We start from the raw sequence: 16,522 nt of genomic DNA on the forward strand, positions 1-16,522 counted from the left end.
AGGTCCCCTCACAGATGTTTTCTTCATAGGTGGTCCTTGCAGCCGCCCACAACATGGGGCGTACAGATGTTTCCCCAGAGAAATGTCCCAAATAGGTGTTTTCTCACAGACACGTCCCTGAGAGGTAGGCCTCCACACACATGAGCCTCTGTCCTGCTGCCCCCTCACCCCCGGGAAGCTCCCATGGGCTGCAAAATGAATGTGCCTCATGCAGACGTCCTCAGTTTTTTTTGTTTTTTTTTTTTTTTTTTTTTTTTTTTTAAATTGGATCTAAATTCCCTGCAGAGGTTCTTCATACATGGCTATACCCTTCATCTCACAGGTACGTTTCTCAAAAGAAATCCACCCAGGAATGCATTATACAGCTCACCTCCGCCTGTCCCCCCCAACACACACATAGGTATGTTACAGTTAATTGTACACCCGTATGGGTATGTTCCCATATACCTGGGTCCTATAAGATGTTCTAAAATGTTGGTGTGTCTCCTACGGGTCTTTCCAATACATTTCCACACAGGGATTCCTCATACAAGTATTGTCCATTTCATGTGCAAGCCACGCAGATGCGTTTGCAAAACAAAGGTATCCTATACCAGAGTACTCCACCAGGTGTTTCTTATAATGCAGGTGTGTTCTATACAGCTGTTTTCCGCGCAGGTGTGCTTGCACTCAGCTATATGCCAAATAGAGGCGATTCAATGCAGATGTCTCCCATAGGTGTTCTTCCATATCCACGCACATGTCCTCTATGCCGGTTGGCTCCCGGGCAGGTATGTACCGCACAGGTGTGTTTTTGTTAGGGGCCACCCATTCGGACCCGCCGCAGGCATGACCCATGGCCCCGTGTCTCCACGCCGGGTTTATCTCCACTCTTGTGCGATCCTAGAGATGCGACAGCAATGTCGGTGGGAGGTCTCTCTTACCCCTGCGCGCTTTCGTCCCTTTTTACTCTTCGGTGTTAGGGAATAGGGTTCCCGTTACAGGTGCGTTCCTGGCGCGGTCCCACCCCCGTTTGGCTCCGCCCTCTCGCTTAGGCTCAGGTGCACAAGCCGGAAGTGCGCTCCCCTCCCAGGTGAGTGACTAAACTTTCCGGGTCACGTGAGCGGGCGGAGCTGGAGGAGTGCGAGTTACCGACGGACGCACCGAGGGTTCGAGCCAGGTACCCGGACAGGGAACCTGAGCAAGGTCGAGGACGCCTGGGCCAGGTGGGGAGGTAGGACGCACGGCTCGGCCTGCCACCCCTTCCCCCCTTCCCCTTTCCTTTCCCCAGCCCGGGTACGCGCCGCCCGGAGTTAATCTTTAATCTCTGACCTCTGGCGGCGGGGGCGGGGCGGGACTCTGGGGTGCCCTGGGCGGGTCATCCCAGCCCCTGGGCCTGCGCCCGGGTCTAGCTCCCTCCCCCATACCTTTCTCTTTCTCCCGCCCCAGGTGCCGGGTCGCTGGTACCCCCGGCCTGAGATGCGGTAGAAGCAGCGCGCGCGAGAAGCCGGGTCCCCGGTGCCACCAGCCTGTCGCCCGGCCCATGGCGAGCCCCGGCTTGGGGCTCCTTCTGGCGCTCGGCCTGCCGCTGCTGCCGGCCCGCTGGGGCCCGGCCCGGGGGCAAAGTAGGTACCGGTGGAGGGCGCGCGGGGCGGGGCTTGGAAGCGCGGGTTACCTGGGGCCTGGAGAGGTCAAGACCGGGGAGCGGTCATGGGATACCTTGAGAGGCGTCTACAGGGTCGATCAGGGTAGGGGCTTCTTTGGACGATTGGAGTTGGTGTAGAAATTCCCGAGTTCCCGAGGAAGGCAGTACTGGGGCCTGGGGAGAGGAGCTTGTGTACCCGAGTCTCAGTGTGGTTGAAGTGTTTTGGGCGGACTGGGAGCCAGGAGGAGGCCTGCCTGGGCCTCTGATCCCAGGTTGACCAGACTGGCCATAGGTGTGGACCCAGCCGTTCAGTGCTTGTATTTCAGTTTCGTGAACCCCCGGGGGGGGGGGGGGGGGGGGGGGGGCCACCCCCCCAGGGAACCCCAGGCGCCCCCCGGCCCAGTAAGGGCCAAGGGGGGGCGGGAGGGGGGGGGGGGGGGGCAGGGTCTGGCTTCCAGACATCATCTGTTAGAGCAGACCCCAACTCAGCGCCAACAGCAGACTGCTCTAGGCTGATTGCTCGCTGCTGGGCTTTGCTGGTTTGGAGATGGCTAGAGGGGCAGGAAGGACTGGGCCAGCCCCTGCACGCAGGGCTCCCACAGTCTCTATCAGAACAGAAGATTCAGAAAGGCAGAGCTCTAATGGAGGGATGCCCAAGGAAGGTGCCAAGAAGGGAAGGATAGATAAGGATTAATTTGTACTTTTTACCTACCCCTCCCTACAGCGCTGGATCCCTCTCTAAATGAGAACGGCACCGTTACACCTGCAGAGCCGGGCTCTGGCTCCGATGGGGCCCTGGTGAGTTGGGGTTTTAGGAGGAGAGCAGCAGGGAAGTTACTCAGGCAACCCACGTGTAGCAGGTGAAGGGGCCCAGACTCCCAGAGGTGGCAGGTGCTTGGGAGGGGGAATCCCAGGCAGGGGTGGGCCATGGTGTTGGGACAATAAGGAGCCCTGGATGCATCTCAGGTAAGGGTGGACAGTCAACCTGTCCCCTCTCCTGCAGTCTCAGGGGGCCATCACTGCCATCATTGTGGTCTTCTCCCTCCTGGCTGCCCTGCTTCTGGCCGTGGGGCTCGTGTTGCTGGTGCGAAAACTGCGTGAAAAGCGGCAGACAGAGGGCACCTACCGGCCCAGCAGCGAGGAGCAGGTGGGTGCCCGCGTGCCGCCGCCCCCCAACCTCAAGCTGCCGCCCGAGGAGCGGCTCATCTGAATGCTGGGGCCCGCTGCAGCCACCACCACTGGCCAGGACCGCCCGGTGCTCGCTCACACACAGCAGCTGCCACCAAGACAACAGCCTTTGAGGGTTCAGGAGGACTTGGGGGGCCACGGGGCACCTGCCTGCCTGGTGGGCTCGGTGAAGCATGCCACCTCTGCTTGACTCTGCCTGCAGTTGGGGATGCCGGGGCTGGGGGGCCGCCTCCGCGCTTGCTGCACCGTCTTCGATCGGCCTTCTGTCCTGCTGCCACACGGGCCCGACAAAGCCTCTCCTTTCCTTTCAGTTCAACCATGCAGCCGAAGCCCGGGCTCCCCAGGACTCCAAGGAGACAGTGCGGGGCTGCCTGCCCATCTAGGTCTCCTTTCTATCCGTCTTCCTTGCTGTGTGACCTTGGGGGAAGGCAGAGCCCTCTCTGGGTAATCAGACCTACCCAGTGCTTAAGAATAGCAGGGAAGAAGGTGCTTTAAAGACTCTGTCCCTGAGGGCAAGGGAGAGTGTATTGCTCACGTTTTATATACATACACACATATATACATTTGGTAGTGAGATATAGTAAAAGCTTTTTCTCTTTGAGCTGATGGGGGCAGGAGGTAGTCTAGATGGAGGGAACAAACTCAGGGCTCATAGGCTGTTGAGAGATGAATCATAAGGTTGCAAGGATCCTAGGACTAGGAGGGCTTCCTGGAAGGGAGGGGCTTTCAGCTACGCATTAGAACCAGTTGGAGGCTGCTCCAGGAGGAAGGAAGTGGATGGGGTACCTTTCTGAGCAGAGAAAAAGCCCCCAGATAAACTCACCAGGAAAACCAGCTTTGGGTTCTTGTGGCTTTATTGAAGGACTGGGGTCTCTGCCAGGTCCCTGATTCTTAACCTTCAAAACACTTTTTAAGCTCAGCGACTCTGGGCCGGCTCCAAGCCTGAGGATCCTGCCAGCTGTTGGCAGGTGCAGCAGGGGGTCTGAGGGCTCCTGGCGCCTCTGGGAGCTGGCAGTGAGTGTGCTCTGCCTGTGGGACCTCAGAGGGCTGGGATCTGGGGTTCTCTGGGGAACCAGGATCTGAGGAAGAATCAAGGGGTTGGGATGTCCAGGTAATATCCGAGTTGGGCATTGTGGGGACCAGAAGTTGGGAACCTTCCTGAGGGCTGGATTGGGTGGGTGCTGTGGAGAGCTGGGCACAGGGGCTCTCCTGGGCCCTGGGATATTTGGTTGCCTTGGGGGAAGGAGAGAGATGTAGGATTAGAAGATGGGGCTCAGGGTCTCCTGGGCTGCTTGGATCCACAGAAGCCGATGAGGACTGGGATGAAAAGATGATTTCTTGGCTGGCCGCCAAGGGTGGCTGGGAAGTAGGGTCCTTTGAGGAGGTCGTGGCATCCAAAGGCTGGAGGGTTTGCAGAGATGGCAGGTCAGCAGGTAGGGACAGGGGCTGAGGCTCTGGTGGTTTTTCCTCATCTGGTTGCCATCTTGATGTTCCCGGGATGTCAGGCTGGATAGGGGTGGGGAGATGGGCAAGTTGCTGGCCTTCAGAAGCTGGAGGGGCTGGGAAGAAAGATGGACTAGACGGGGAGGACTGGGGGGCTCTCACCAAGCTGAAGCAGCTGTCTGGGTCCCTTCTGTGGCAGCAGTCCAAGCTCTGGCTGGGCCGCAGGCCCCCCGTCCTGCTGGCTCCCATGCTTAGGCTGTCCAGAATCTCACTCAGCAAATCCAGCTCTTCTCCAGACCCCAGGAAACTGCTGTCCAGAGCTTCCTCTGCCCATGGGTCCTGGGCATCCTCAGGGCTCAGAGCAGGTGCCCTGGGTAGGGATGGGCAGCCTCAGATGTCTGCCCAAGACCCCAGTCCTGACGGGACTCCTCTGAAGCTTCTTGAGTTTAGGCACCATCCTCCCCTGGTGGATGGGTCCTAGCCTCCCACTTCCAACTTTGCCCCCTCCCCACTCCCAGCCTTTGAGCCTTACCCCTCCTCCAGGGACTCAGAAGGGCTCTCCAGCCCCCTTCTCCTGCTAGGGCGCAGGGGCCGGTTCTGCAAAGGACAGATTTGGAGGGCGGGGCCTCAGGAACTACAGAATCAGGTTTCTGGAGGAGGGTGAGTGTTAAGTGGGTTCCGGGTTTTGGGGTAGGCGAGTGAGAAGTCTGGGTGGAGACATAATGGGAGGAGGACCAGGTGGTGATTCCAGGTGTGAGCCTTTGCGGTGAGGGGCGGCGTGGGGGGGGGCACAGGTACCTTTCCAAAGTGCTGGGTGATAGGCAGGCGCTGCTGCAGACGGTCCGAGCGGCTGGTGAGGGACAGGGCTCTCAGGGAACCCCCCCTTTGCAGGCCAGAGTCCCCATCCTAGGAAGAGGGTGGGTGAGCCAGGAGCCCCTTCTTCCACTGCCCCAGCCATTGGCTACTGGCCTTACCTTGTACATCAGAAGGCTCTGCATACCCTTCCAGCCGCTCTTGGCCTGCGGAGGAGCCAAAAGAGAATTAACCTCCTCGGTGATTTGACCCCGAGCATTTTGAGAACTCAGCTTTCCATCCCGTAGGACAACTGCCTTGTCCTCTGTTCACATTTGTGCCTCACAGACAGTCACAATTCTCCATGCACCATCTGAATTGACTAAGAAGTCAACCCAAGTGTTCCCAGGGGACATAACCGCTGAATGAATGGGGAGTGGCAAAAATGGAACATTGTAATAATGTACCAGCATTCAAAAACCAGACAAGTGAATAAAACCTAAGGGACAATTTGGAGCTGCAGACACTGGCCACAGGACGCTTCGGGGCTTGGGAGACAAGGAAACCGAAGGGCAGAGACTGGGACTGTAGCATCTGGGATGAAGATGTTCACCAATGAAGCTGGGTTGTCAATTTCAAATAGGGAAGAAACGATCCTGACAAAAGTAGGCAAATGGAGAATAAAAGCAGGAAAACTTGTTAATGGCTTAACTGCTGGTTCGGTTCTGATCAAAATGTTTGCACTTTAAATCAGGGGGTAAAATGTCCTGCCCCCATGAGGGGTTGACATGTGCCTTGTCCCCTTGTCTTTGTCACCCCGGTAAGTGGCCTGTCTACTGTAGCCTCACCGAACGGTACATGTTTTTGACAGCTGGTTGGGTCTTGGCCTTGACAGAATGCAGGAGGGCACCACCACCTTTCTGGGGAGAGAGAATGGCAAGGGAGAGAGACTCGGTACCCTGGGGTTACCCATGACTCCACCCCCCCACCCCAGCGGTGTGATGCTGAACAAGGCCCTCTCCCTAGGCGAGTCTCAGTATCTTCACTTCTGTCTGTAAATGAGCATCATGATGACCCTCCCTGGGGACTATTATGGAGCTAAGTCAGCCCCAAATAAACGCTAAACGCGTGTTCGGTTTTCCTACCTTTAGGTTGTCTGCCCAGAGCTGGTAGGAGCGAACAGCGCCTGCAGTGAGGAGACGTGGTCATGGCTGGTGGGCCGAGGCTGGGGTGCTGGTGGGGCGGGGGCTCGGGGCTAGGCACAGGGCTCACCTGAGAAGCCCTCGTTGCAGGTGATCTCCTGCTCAAAGAGATCTGAGAAGCCCTCTCCCGTGTTCAGCTTCTCCAGTCGGCCTTCAATGAACTGGGGGAGGGGGAGGGTCAGAAAGGGCTGCCACCAACGCATCCGAATTCGGGGACTCAGGATTCTACCCACGCAGAAGCCATCCCTGGCCCCTCCAGGGACCCACCCCCTAGGACTCAGGAGTCTGGAGCCTCCTCAGGATGCCAGAAGCCCAACCCTCTCTCCGCTGCCCCAGTCTGAATCCGTCCGGGACCAGACTCCGCCCCTCATAGGGACCCGGAAGTCGGACTCTGACACTCCTTTCGGTGATCCTGGAAGAAGTCGACCTCATCTGCAGGGACCCGAGAACCCATCCCAACACAGATGGACCCTAGAGTCCAGTCCACCTCCGAAGAACCCAGGAATCCGGCTCCACTTCTCCCCTCTGTCCCTGCAACCCCGGAGTCCCCGCCCGGCTCCTCCCCAGCCAGGGGAGTGCGCTCTCGCGACCCGCCCCTTACAGAGTCCCGCACGTACCGCACAACCCCGGAGTGCCATCCCCGCCCCGGATGCTCTATCCTTAGGCACCCAGGGATTTAATCCCACCTCAGTCTCCCCAGGAACCTGGGAGTAGATCTTATCCGCGGGAGTCAGGGGCTCCCAACTTCAGGGAAACGGTAGTTCCGTCCTGCCTCCCCGACCCGGGGACCCTGGAGGGTGGGACTCCGCCGGACAGCCTCTAGTCTCCCCTGTAGTACTCAGGCGTCCGTCCCTCCAGCTCCAGCTCGCCCCCCAGGGACCCAGGATTTTCTGCTCTCGCCCCGCCCCCCGGCGCCGCCCACAGGGTTCTGGCGCACCTGTTTGAACAGCTGCAGGTGCACAGCCCGTCGATGGAAGGCCTGCAGGGGCGCCCCGGGCTTCTGGGCCAAGAAGGCTTCTTCGCTGAAGGTCACAGGCTGGCCCTAGAAGAAATACCCGCGATCTAAACTTCCGTGGCTCTCCTGGACCCCAGCTGTCTCCCTTATTCTATCGTGTGTCTATGCAGCAAACTTAAAATGGGACCGGAATGGGATCTATCTCATCACACGGTTATGAGCATTAAATGAGATACAGTGACAGTAAAACCTAGCATTTGTCGAGTGCTCACGATGTGCTAGGCACTATCCAAATATTTTGCGCATGCCCATTCCCTGACTCCCATGACCCTTTTGTGCGGGTACTCGTGGGATTCCATTGGACAGATGAACAAATAGAGGCACAGAGTGAGCACGCCACAAGGGTTAGGTATTATTATTGTTGTTGTTGTTCCTTCAAGGACCCAACAGGCCTCTCCCTTAGCCTCTCCACTGCTCACCGGGCTGCAGATGAGTGCGTCGCGGTAGCCCCCGAAGAGCAGGGCCTGCGCTTTGAGGAAAAGACGGGAAACCCCTTCCCCGGGCGCCAGCGCAACCTTCCTTAGCCGCAGCCTCAGCAGGGACACCTGCGGGACATTGGGAGGCTGTGAGCGGGCGGGTGTGAGGCCTCGGCCTCCGCGACGCGGCAGGGTCATAGAAGGGGGTGACACTGACCACGTCTGGGGGCAACGCTTGCACGTCGTCGAAGGGCGTCTCCAAGGTATTGGAGTCCACGTTCATGACCACGACCTCCTCCAGAGCTTTCTCCCGCACTCTCTGCGTTGGGAAGTGGGGGTGGGGACGGCCGCTCAGAGCCCGAGGATCTCTGGCCTGGGCGGTCCTTGGGAATGCAGGAGGAGGGGAATCCCGTCCGCCGCTGCGGTCCGGGTCCGCCCCCACTCACCTCGGCGAGACTGGAGTGCACTCCGATGAGGTAGGGCATGGGCGCACTGCAGACAACCGAGGGGACAGGTCATTGCGAGCGCCGTCCCACAGTCTCCGGGACCCCTGGGCTCTCCCCCTAGCCCCGCCGCTCCCAGTCTCCGCCCCTCACCAGCAGTAGTCTAGCAGGTGCGGCGGCAGCGTAGGGATCAGCACGTGCTCCCAGTGCATGGGGTACAGGAGGGCGCAGGACGCGTGGACGCACGATGTCAGCTGTGGATACGTAGGGGGCCGTGGAGTCAAGGACTGGACATGCCCCCCACCCCAAGCTTCAGGGACCCTCTTTGGGATAGTGGCTCTCCTGGCTCCATTTCCCACGTCCCCAGACCCAGATAGGTCCCCAGGGACCCTATGTGCCTCTCCTCGCCCCTTCCCCACGCACTACTGGGTAAGAGGTGGAAATTCAAATCCCTTTTGGAGTCCTGTGAAGCCCGAGAATTCGGCAAATTACAGTGTTTGGAGCTGGTGGGGCCACTACTCAGCAGGTCCTTGTCGTTCCCTTTAGGGGGCGGAGCTAATATGCAACCCTCCGATCTCTCCCCTCAGTGGTAGAACAGCCCAGTAATTCCACCCCTAAGAGGCGGAGCTAGAGTTCAGCTTCCCTCGGTCCCTAGGGATGGAGCTCGCGTTCATCCTGCATTCGCGACCTTCGTTCTCCTCTTAAGGGACGAAACTACAATTGAGCGCTCCCTGGGTGCATCCCCCCAGAGGGGCGGAGCCAGCCTTGTTTCGGCCCCTAGTGGGTGGGGTCTGGACTAAGCTCTCCCAAAGCGGGGGGCACTACAGCGCAGCCCACTCTGATTCCCCCCAGAAGGGCGGAGCCAGGATCCAGACCAGCCCAGATTTTCAAACCCGCAGAGTCAGGACTTTGCCTCGACTCTCACGCTGTGGAATTAGAACCAGGATTCCGCCCCGCCGTCCCGCCCCCAGGGACCAAGCCAGGCCTGGGCCCCACCCGCGGCCCGGCTGGCCCCGCCTCACGGTGCTCAGCTTGCTGGCGATGAGTAGGACCCTTCTCTCCGCCAGGAGCGCGGCGAACAGCCCCACGATGTTCTCGTCGGTCACCGCCACCACCAGCTCCGTTAGGTTCCTCTGAGGATCGGAGAGAAGCGCTGGGCGCAGGGAACCGCAGGATCCGGCCGCCCCCTCTGGGTGGGCTTCGGCATTTCCCGCCCCCCCCCCGACTCCCGCCCCCAGCACCGAACTCACGTTCTCAGGAATGGATGGCAGGCGGCCGGAGTCGGGGGCTACGAAGCAGGAAAGCTGGTAGGGGGCGATGGGCGGGGGCACCGATCAGTCAGGGGTCGGCCTCACCGGGGTGCCCAAGCTAACCGGGTCCCCAGTTCTGCTCACCGGCCCGCTGTTCCCGGGGGCAGGGGGCGGGATGCTATGCGCACTGGAGACAGTCACTCCGCGGCCCTGGGAGAGAGGTTGTGGCTGTGTGGTCCTCAGGGCTGGGGTGCAGCTTCCCCATCCTCCCAAGGGGGTCCCCCAGAGGCTGAGGGCTACTCACCAGCTCAACTGACGCCTGAGTCACAGGCAGGGGCTGCTGCAGCAGGTTTAGGAGAAGTTCCTCAACCTCAGAGACCTGGAGGGGAGCGGGTTGTCTGAGCCAGGATGCGGGTTGGGGATTCTGAGGCCCTTGACTGGGGCTGAGTGGTCTGGGAGAAGCCAAGGGTCTTAGCTCAGGCCTGGAGGTTCTGAGCCTGGCGTGGGGCTTGGGAGGGTAGGGCTGGGACTAGCACAGGATTAAGAAGGAGGGGCTGGTCTCACTTGGTCCTGGGCCAGGAGATCGCCCACTGTGTTCAGCAGCTTGTAGAAAACCTCAAACCAAGGCAGGTGACTATAGGGAGAAGACAGGTTCTAGGAACTACTCCTAGGCCAGGCTCCTTCCCACCCCCACCCCAGAGCCCATACCCCACACCTGAGGATGCAGAGGCAACTGTGGGCACCAGCCCGTAGGTGACAGAAACCATATTGGCGGGTGCCGCTCAGGTCGGTGAGGGCGAAGGTGAAATGCTGCACAGCGGCACTCGGGGGTTCCCTGCAGGTGGAAAGGGCTCTCAGAGACCTGAGGGTCCCAGCTCCCTGATCTGTCCCCCTCCCACAGCCAGTACTGTGTCCACCAGTCTGAGTTCCTGAGTCCCTGAGTGTCCGCTTCTATCCGTACCTTTCCACATCGAAAGGGAAGCAGAATTTAGGCACCATCTGCATAGCCTCCTGGGGGTGGAGAGAAGCACAAACCGCTTGACAGCCCACCCCTGGCCAAGACAGTCTTCTGCCTTGGGCGGACTGGCCCGGGTCCAAGGGGAGCAAAGAGCCAGCCTGCATACCTGGTCCCTGAAGTCTGGGGGGAACTGCCGCAGGATGGGGGGGTCTGTGGGAGATGAGGCTTCTCAGTGCCCGGCCCCAGGCCCATCCCCCAGGTCCCCACTCCCACCTGAGGCCCCCAACTCACCCTCCTGCAGGGCGGCAGGACAGGCTGCTTCAAAGAACCAATCGAACACGGCAGGTGGATCCCGTCTGTGGGACAGGACACATGGGACATGGGCTCAGTGAGTCCAGGGGCTTGCTTCTGGGTGTGCAGTCGTGCAATACGTGTGTCTGCAATGCCACATGTGTGTGCGTGTGACAGGTGTAACTATGTGTGTGTGCCCTTGGTGATTTGTGGCGGTGTGTACAGGTTGTGTGGTGATGTGTGAACAGTGGTGTTGATTGTGTGTGCATGACTGAGAAGTGTGGAGCAGAATGAGAGTGTGACTGTGTGTGTGTGTTTGTGTGTGTGTGTGTGTGTGTGTGTGTGATTCTATCCTGTGTCTGCCTGGCTGTCCAGTAGGTGGGAGTGCAAGTGTGTGAGATCTAGCCAGTGCAAGGACAAATAACATGCACAATTTCTTGCATGTCTGTGAGTGTGGCCGGGGCAGTGTGTGCGTGCCTGCCCAGGGTTGTCTTGAGAGCAAGAGCACCCGCCCAGGTTTCTTGGAGTGGGAGACTTCGTGGTGCCCCAGGGCTGACCCCAGACTTCTCGTCAGAGCAAGGAGGGCCACAAGCCCTCTCTGCCGTGCTCCCTTGCCCACCCCCCCTCTCTGCCCACCCCACAGAGGATGCTGGGACTTGGGCTCTGGGGGAGCAACAGCAGGACCCGAAGAGAGACAGCGGACAGATGGGTCTGGCTGCCAGCAGACACAGCCTCTGACACCCCGCCAGGGACACCCCGAGCTCTTCACCCTCCTGCCCATGCAATCCCACACAAGCATCTGGGCACAAGGCCCCACACCATCTTCTCTCACCTCTCGGTCCCCTGCCAGCCCCCTGAAGCCATGTTCCCCATCTCTCTGATACACCAAGAGGTGCCTGCTCAGAGTTACAGACTTAGTCATGCAGAGCCAGAAGGCAAGGGAGAGAGAGAGAGAGGGAGAGAAGAGGGGCCGAGAGTGGCCTGAGAGTGCCTGTGAGTCAAGTTCACACTGCAGGCCTGCTGAGAGACCTGCCCCGTCCCAGCCACCTGCCGCTGTGGCTCACAACCCCTCCCGGCCTGCCCCAGTTCAGCTCCTCTTGGCCCCAGCCCAGGCCTGCTCTGGGAGTCGTGGTCCAGAGAGTGGGAAAGGGCGCAGCTCTTACTCTGCTTTGGATCCCATGGTCCCTGCAGGGCCACCTCCGGCAGCGGGGCCCTTGCCCCAGGGGTCCTGGGGGCCTGTGCTTGTGCAGGGCTGGGCCCTGAGCCCGCTCAACTTCCTGTGTGGCTGGGAGAGGAAGTTTGACGGGGTGACGTCCCGGAGGGAGGCCCCCGCCCCCACCCACTGTGAGAGACCCAGGCATCCTGCCTTCTAGCCTTCTGAGGGTAGGGTGAGCATGGGTGGCAGGCTCAGAGGCTAGACCCCCAGCACCGCTCTGCCAGGCCAAGGCACCTCTGGTCCCTGACATTACACCCAAGCCTTCCTCTCTCTGGGGCAGCCAAAGATTCAATTTGCCTGAAATGCTTCCTCTTTCCTCAACTCTTCCTTCCTTTGGCCCATCAGCACCGGCCATTCCCTGTAGGACCACCAGAGGGAGCCAGGCTGGAGAGTGGACACAGGGGAGCCAGGGAGGTGGACGTCCAGCAGACGGAGTGTCCTCACGGACACAAATCCAGGAGTGCAGAGGGACAGCACACATCCGGAGAAGTCCTTGCCCAGCCATGTGACAGATGCAGAGGTGACACACAGGTGCAGCCAGCAGCTGGTTCCAGATGAAGACTACAGACCACAGCTGTGGGTACAGACAGGACAATGGAAATACAGATCTGGACAAGAGATAGAAGTGCATAGAGCGCAGATACAGATAGAACAGTAACAGAGGGACAGACATGGTCAGGACCCTGCCCCGAGCCAGAGTCATAGCCAGACATAGTCACACACACGGAGAGAGACCCATCCAGACACCCCCAAGCAGAGTTGCAGACCCGGAAAGAGACAGAATGCAAGTGGACAGATGGCCACCTTGTCCTTGGGAAGCACAAGGACATACTTGCAGCACAAAGGCAGAACACAATACAGGTACCCATGATCACGCACATACACAGAAAACTCCAGAGGCAGACTGAGGGAGTCCAAATTCAACAGACCCTGCGAGACTCCTTGGCCTCCTGAAAGGTACTGAGAAGGTCTGTATGGATATAGGTGTGCACAGGAGAGAATTCACATGCCTGGCATGTTTTGGGGGGAGTCTGGAGGTGAGCGTCTGTGTGGCTGTGGGGTCTGTGTCTCCTCCATCAGACTGTGTAAAGATGCAGGTGATTCTGTGCATGTCTGCTGTGACTGTGTTTACACCCCTGATGTGTGAACTCAGAGTGGGATTCTCTGGGCAGCTCAGAGCTGTATCTGGAATGTAAATGGGTATGGTGCCTGTCTCACAGATCCTGTGATGTCTCAGTGAAAGAATTCATGTAAATTGTTTACTATGAGGCCTGAATCAAGATTTTGATATGCTCTGTCTGTTATTGTGGGAGGAAGGTCAGCTGAATGTTTAAGAAAGTGACCTTGGAGTCAGAGAGACCTGAGTTCAAAGGCCTGACTCCATTCTTTAATGTCTCCCTTCTTGAATGACCTTAGGCAAGTCATTTGACTTCTCTGTATTAATTAACTATTGCTGTGTAACAAATCACCCTAGAATCAGTGGCATAAGAGAACATACATTTGTCATCTGACGGTTTCTGTGGGGGCCAGGACTCAGGGCACAGCTTATCAGAATCTTCTATTGTGTGCTGTGGTCTCATCCGTAGGACCAGCTGGGGAAGGGGCTGCTTTGAAGCTTGCTATTTAGTTGTTGGCAGGACTGGGTTCATTGTGGATTGTTGGACCAAGCGTCTCAGGCCCTCACTGCTTGCTGGCTGGGGGATACCCTTGGTTCTTGGCCACGTGGACCTTCCCAACATGCTGCTCGCTTCACTACTGCAAGAAAGCTGAGAAGGCCACAGAGCTCATCAAGATGGAAGTCCCAGTCTTTTGTAACCTGATATTAGAAGTGGTGTCCCAATACCTCTGATGTACCCTGTTGGTCAGAAGCCATCACCAGGTCCAGCCCCACGCTCCTTGGGATCACCCAAGGGTGTGAGTAGGGGAGATGGGCCTCCTGGGGGGTTAGTCTGAGAAGCTGCATTTTGTACTCTCTCCTTCATTCTTCTCTCTGTAGAAGGAGAAAATTAGGACATCTACAGTGCACTTGCTCATTCATGCAACAAAGAATTACTGAGGGCCTGTGTTACATCAGGCTGTTCTAGGCACGTGGTGACCAAGGTAGACAAGATTCCTCTCCTTGTGGAGCTTACATGCCAGTGGAGAGGCAAGAGGACAGACAAAAGAAACAGGTGTGTAAATAGACAATATAATTTGTGAGTTAGCAATAGGGGCCATCAGTGAAATGAAACAAGATAGCGGGTGGAGAGTGGCTGGGTGCTAATTTCTGTTTGCCAGGGCAGGCTGCTCGGAGGAGGTGACATTTGAACGGAAAGCTGTAGACCAGAAGTGGCCAGTCGTGAGCACCTCTGGTAGCAGAATGGCATGCACAAAGGCCCTGAGGTTGAATCAAGCTTGATTGGATTGAGCACAAAAAGGTCACTGCAGCTTCAGCTTAATGAGTGTGGGGGAGGGTGATAGGGATGGAGTCATCAGTGGGTAGAGACCAAGGTGAGAATTTGGGTTTCAGCCTGAGTGCAGGAGATTGGTGGGAAGGTTTGAGCTGGGGAGGGACAGTCTCTTATTTGCATATAAAGGCTCCTCTCTGGCTGCTTTGGAAGGAGGACTCACTTCAGGGTGTCCAGAATAGCGAATGCAGGGAGGTTTCTAGTGTAAGGTGGCTTACACGAGGCTATAGACAAGTGGGGAGAAGGGGTCAAATTTGCTATATATTTTGGAGCTGCAGACAGTGAGCCTCAGCAAAAGATAGGAAGTGCGTGCGGGGCATAGGAAACGAGGAATCAAGGCTGACTGCTAGCTTTAGGGTTTGAACAACTGGATGGTGCCATTCATTGGAGAAGGGGATGTTTTGGGAGTAGAAGAGGGAGTTCTTTTGGGGCCACGTTGGGTTTTAGATGACAAAGAGAGCCAAGTTCACTGCCTCATCCATTGTCTTTCTGCTCCACCACCCCTCACTGTGCTGAGCCTGCTGAGCTGTGGGTTGGTGGGGGCGGGGTATCCAGGCTGTTGTCCCTACACTTCCTCCTGGCTGTGGTGGGACCCAGTCAGGGGGCTGGAAGGCCAGTCCGGGTTTGGTGGGCGAGCATAGAGTGTGGTGGAAAGAGCTGACTGGTTCTCAGCATCTCTCCTTCTTTCTTCTCTTCCTCCTGGTTTGCCTGCCTTTGGTATTGCAGAAGTGAGAAAATGAAAAACAAAACAAAACAAAACGTTTCCTAGACTTCTTCCCAGCTCCAGTTCTGGTTGCAGATGAATTTCTACCAAGGAAAAATGCTCATAAAATTTGGAAGGCAGAGAGGCAGAACTCTGGGTGTACGTGTACCTATTTCCAGCTTTGCGGGTGTTGGGAGGTGTCCTTGGATTCGGTAATTCTGGGGGCAGCCTCTCGAGTCTACATTTCTCACTGAGCAGAGGAAGCAGCTCCTTGATGGCCAAGCTCTGTGATGTTCCACAGGATTCCAGGGCTACTAAAAAATGTGTTCTCATGAGCAGTACCAACCCCATCAGCAGGGAGCTTGTTAAAAATGCAAAGTCTGGGGGCGCCTGGATGGTTCAGTCAGCGGAGCGCACAAGTCTTGATCTCGGGATGTGGGTGTGAGCCCTGCGTTGGGTAAGGGAGATTACATAAAAATAATATCTTTAAAAAAAAAAATGCAATCTTGGGCCCCACTCCCCCAACCTACTATACCACGAACTCTATGTAGAACCCAGGAAGCCATGATCTAGCCAAGTTTTCCTGTTGATTTTTATTTTTTACATTTTCTTTTTTAAAATGTAAGCTCTACACCCACCTTGGGGCTTGACCTGATGACCCCGAGACCACGAGTGTGTTCAACCCACTGAGACAGCCAGGTGGGCGCCCCTTCTTGGTGATTCTTTTGCACATCAAAGTTTAAGAAATACTGGCCTACAACCCTCCAACAATGTTACAAGCCCCTAAATCCTTGCATTAAATCCTTTTCTGCTCCAAATGCCTACCACAGTCCTTGCACTGAGCTCTGGCTGATAAAGGGGAATCCGAGTTGGAGGCTTCACGGGGTCAGCGCTTTAACTCTGGCTCACCGCTTCATAGCTGTGGGACTTCGGGCAAGAGATTCCTTGGGGCAAACTGCAATTTGCAAAGATAGTCACAGCCACATCTCCCATCCCATATGCCCTTCTGGAATCTTGTCTCCAGTCTATATCCCAAACTCTCGAACCTGGGTAGGCCTTCATGAGCCTGTTGGTTAGGAGTCCGGAGGACACTCTCTGACTTCTGAAGATAGGTCAGGCAAATGCAGTGTATTCTGCCTTGCTCTCTTGAGATGGTTGCTGGGGGCGGGGCGCGGGACTAGTCACCAGGCTGTGAGGATCCCCCAGCAGACTACAGAGGGGAAGTGAAGCCCTCCTCCCACCCCTTCTGAACAAATCGAGGCTCAGAGGCTTGCCCTACTCAGTTACCCAGCTCTCCGGGGATGGCACGCTGAAACCTCCGTGTCCCTCTCCCCAGCACCCCCAGAGCAGATGCCCCGTCCCTACCCCCTTCCATCCCCAAAGGCTCACTTGCCAATGGCGCAGGACGACGAAAAACGCACAGGACAGAAACAGGGCAGGACACCGTTTATTAAGCAGAGGCGAAGGAGGGCCGGAGGGTCGAGGGCACAGCGCCTTTGGCACGCACGCTCCGAGGCTGCAGCAGCGGCCGCCC

General features: G+C 57.5%; 2 protein-coding genes across 4 annotated transcripts; one reads left to right on the forward strand and one right to left on the reverse strand.

Annotated features, from left to right (window-relative positions):
- Positions 1-1,518: 1,518 nt before the first annotated feature.
- On the forward strand, positions 1,519-3,646 carry CRB3 (crumbs cell polarity complex component 3). Its single transcript, XM_059388800.1, has 4 exons — positions 1,519-1,604; positions 2,349-2,422; positions 2,628-2,771; positions 3,124-3,646. Exons 1-4 carry the CDS (start codon positions 1,523-1,525, stop codon positions 3,193-3,195), a joined length of 372 nt encoding a protein of 123 aa, XP_059244783.1. The 5' UTR covers positions 1,519-1,522; the 3' UTR covers positions 3,196-3,646.
- Positions 3,647-3,703: 57 nt separating this feature from the next.
- On the reverse strand, positions 3,704-11,908 carry DENND1C (DENN domain containing 1C). Of its 3 annotated transcripts, XM_059388792.1 has the most exons (23): positions 11,786-11,908; positions 10,623-10,687; positions 10,498-10,541; positions 10,335-10,384; positions 10,089-10,208; positions 9,938-10,007; positions 9,678-9,752; positions 9,518-9,583; positions 9,374-9,427; positions 9,146-9,256; positions 8,277-8,377; positions 8,127-8,172; positions 7,898-7,999; positions 7,684-7,809; positions 7,187-7,291; positions 6,320-6,410; positions 6,193-6,233; positions 5,896-5,967; positions 5,230-5,274; positions 5,054-5,161; positions 4,788-4,852; positions 4,418-4,625; positions 3,704-4,318 (listed from the first exon to the last, which is right to left on the reverse strand). In XM_059388792.1, the coding sequence occupies exons 1-23, from the start codon at positions 11,800-11,802 to the stop codon at positions 3,704-3,706; spliced, it is 2,397 nt and encodes a 798-aa protein (XP_059244775.1). In that variant the 5' UTR covers positions 11,803-11,908. The 3 variants fall into 3 exon arrangements, with proteins under 3 accessions (XP_059244775.1, XP_059244774.1, XP_059244776.1); XM_059388791.1 differs by having other exon boundaries at positions 3,704-4,625; XM_059388793.1 differs by lacking the exons at positions 10,498-10,541; positions 11,786-11,908 and having other exon boundaries at positions 3,704-4,625.
- Positions 11,909-16,522: the final 4,614 nt, after the last annotated feature.

The sequence above is a fragment of the Mustela nigripes genome, chromosome 2 (genome assembly GCF_022355385.1).
Source record: "Mustela nigripes isolate SB6536 chromosome 2, MUSNIG.SB6536, whole genome shotgun sequence".
NCBI lineage: Eukaryota > Metazoa > Chordata > Mammalia > Carnivora > Mustelidae > Mustela > Mustela nigripes.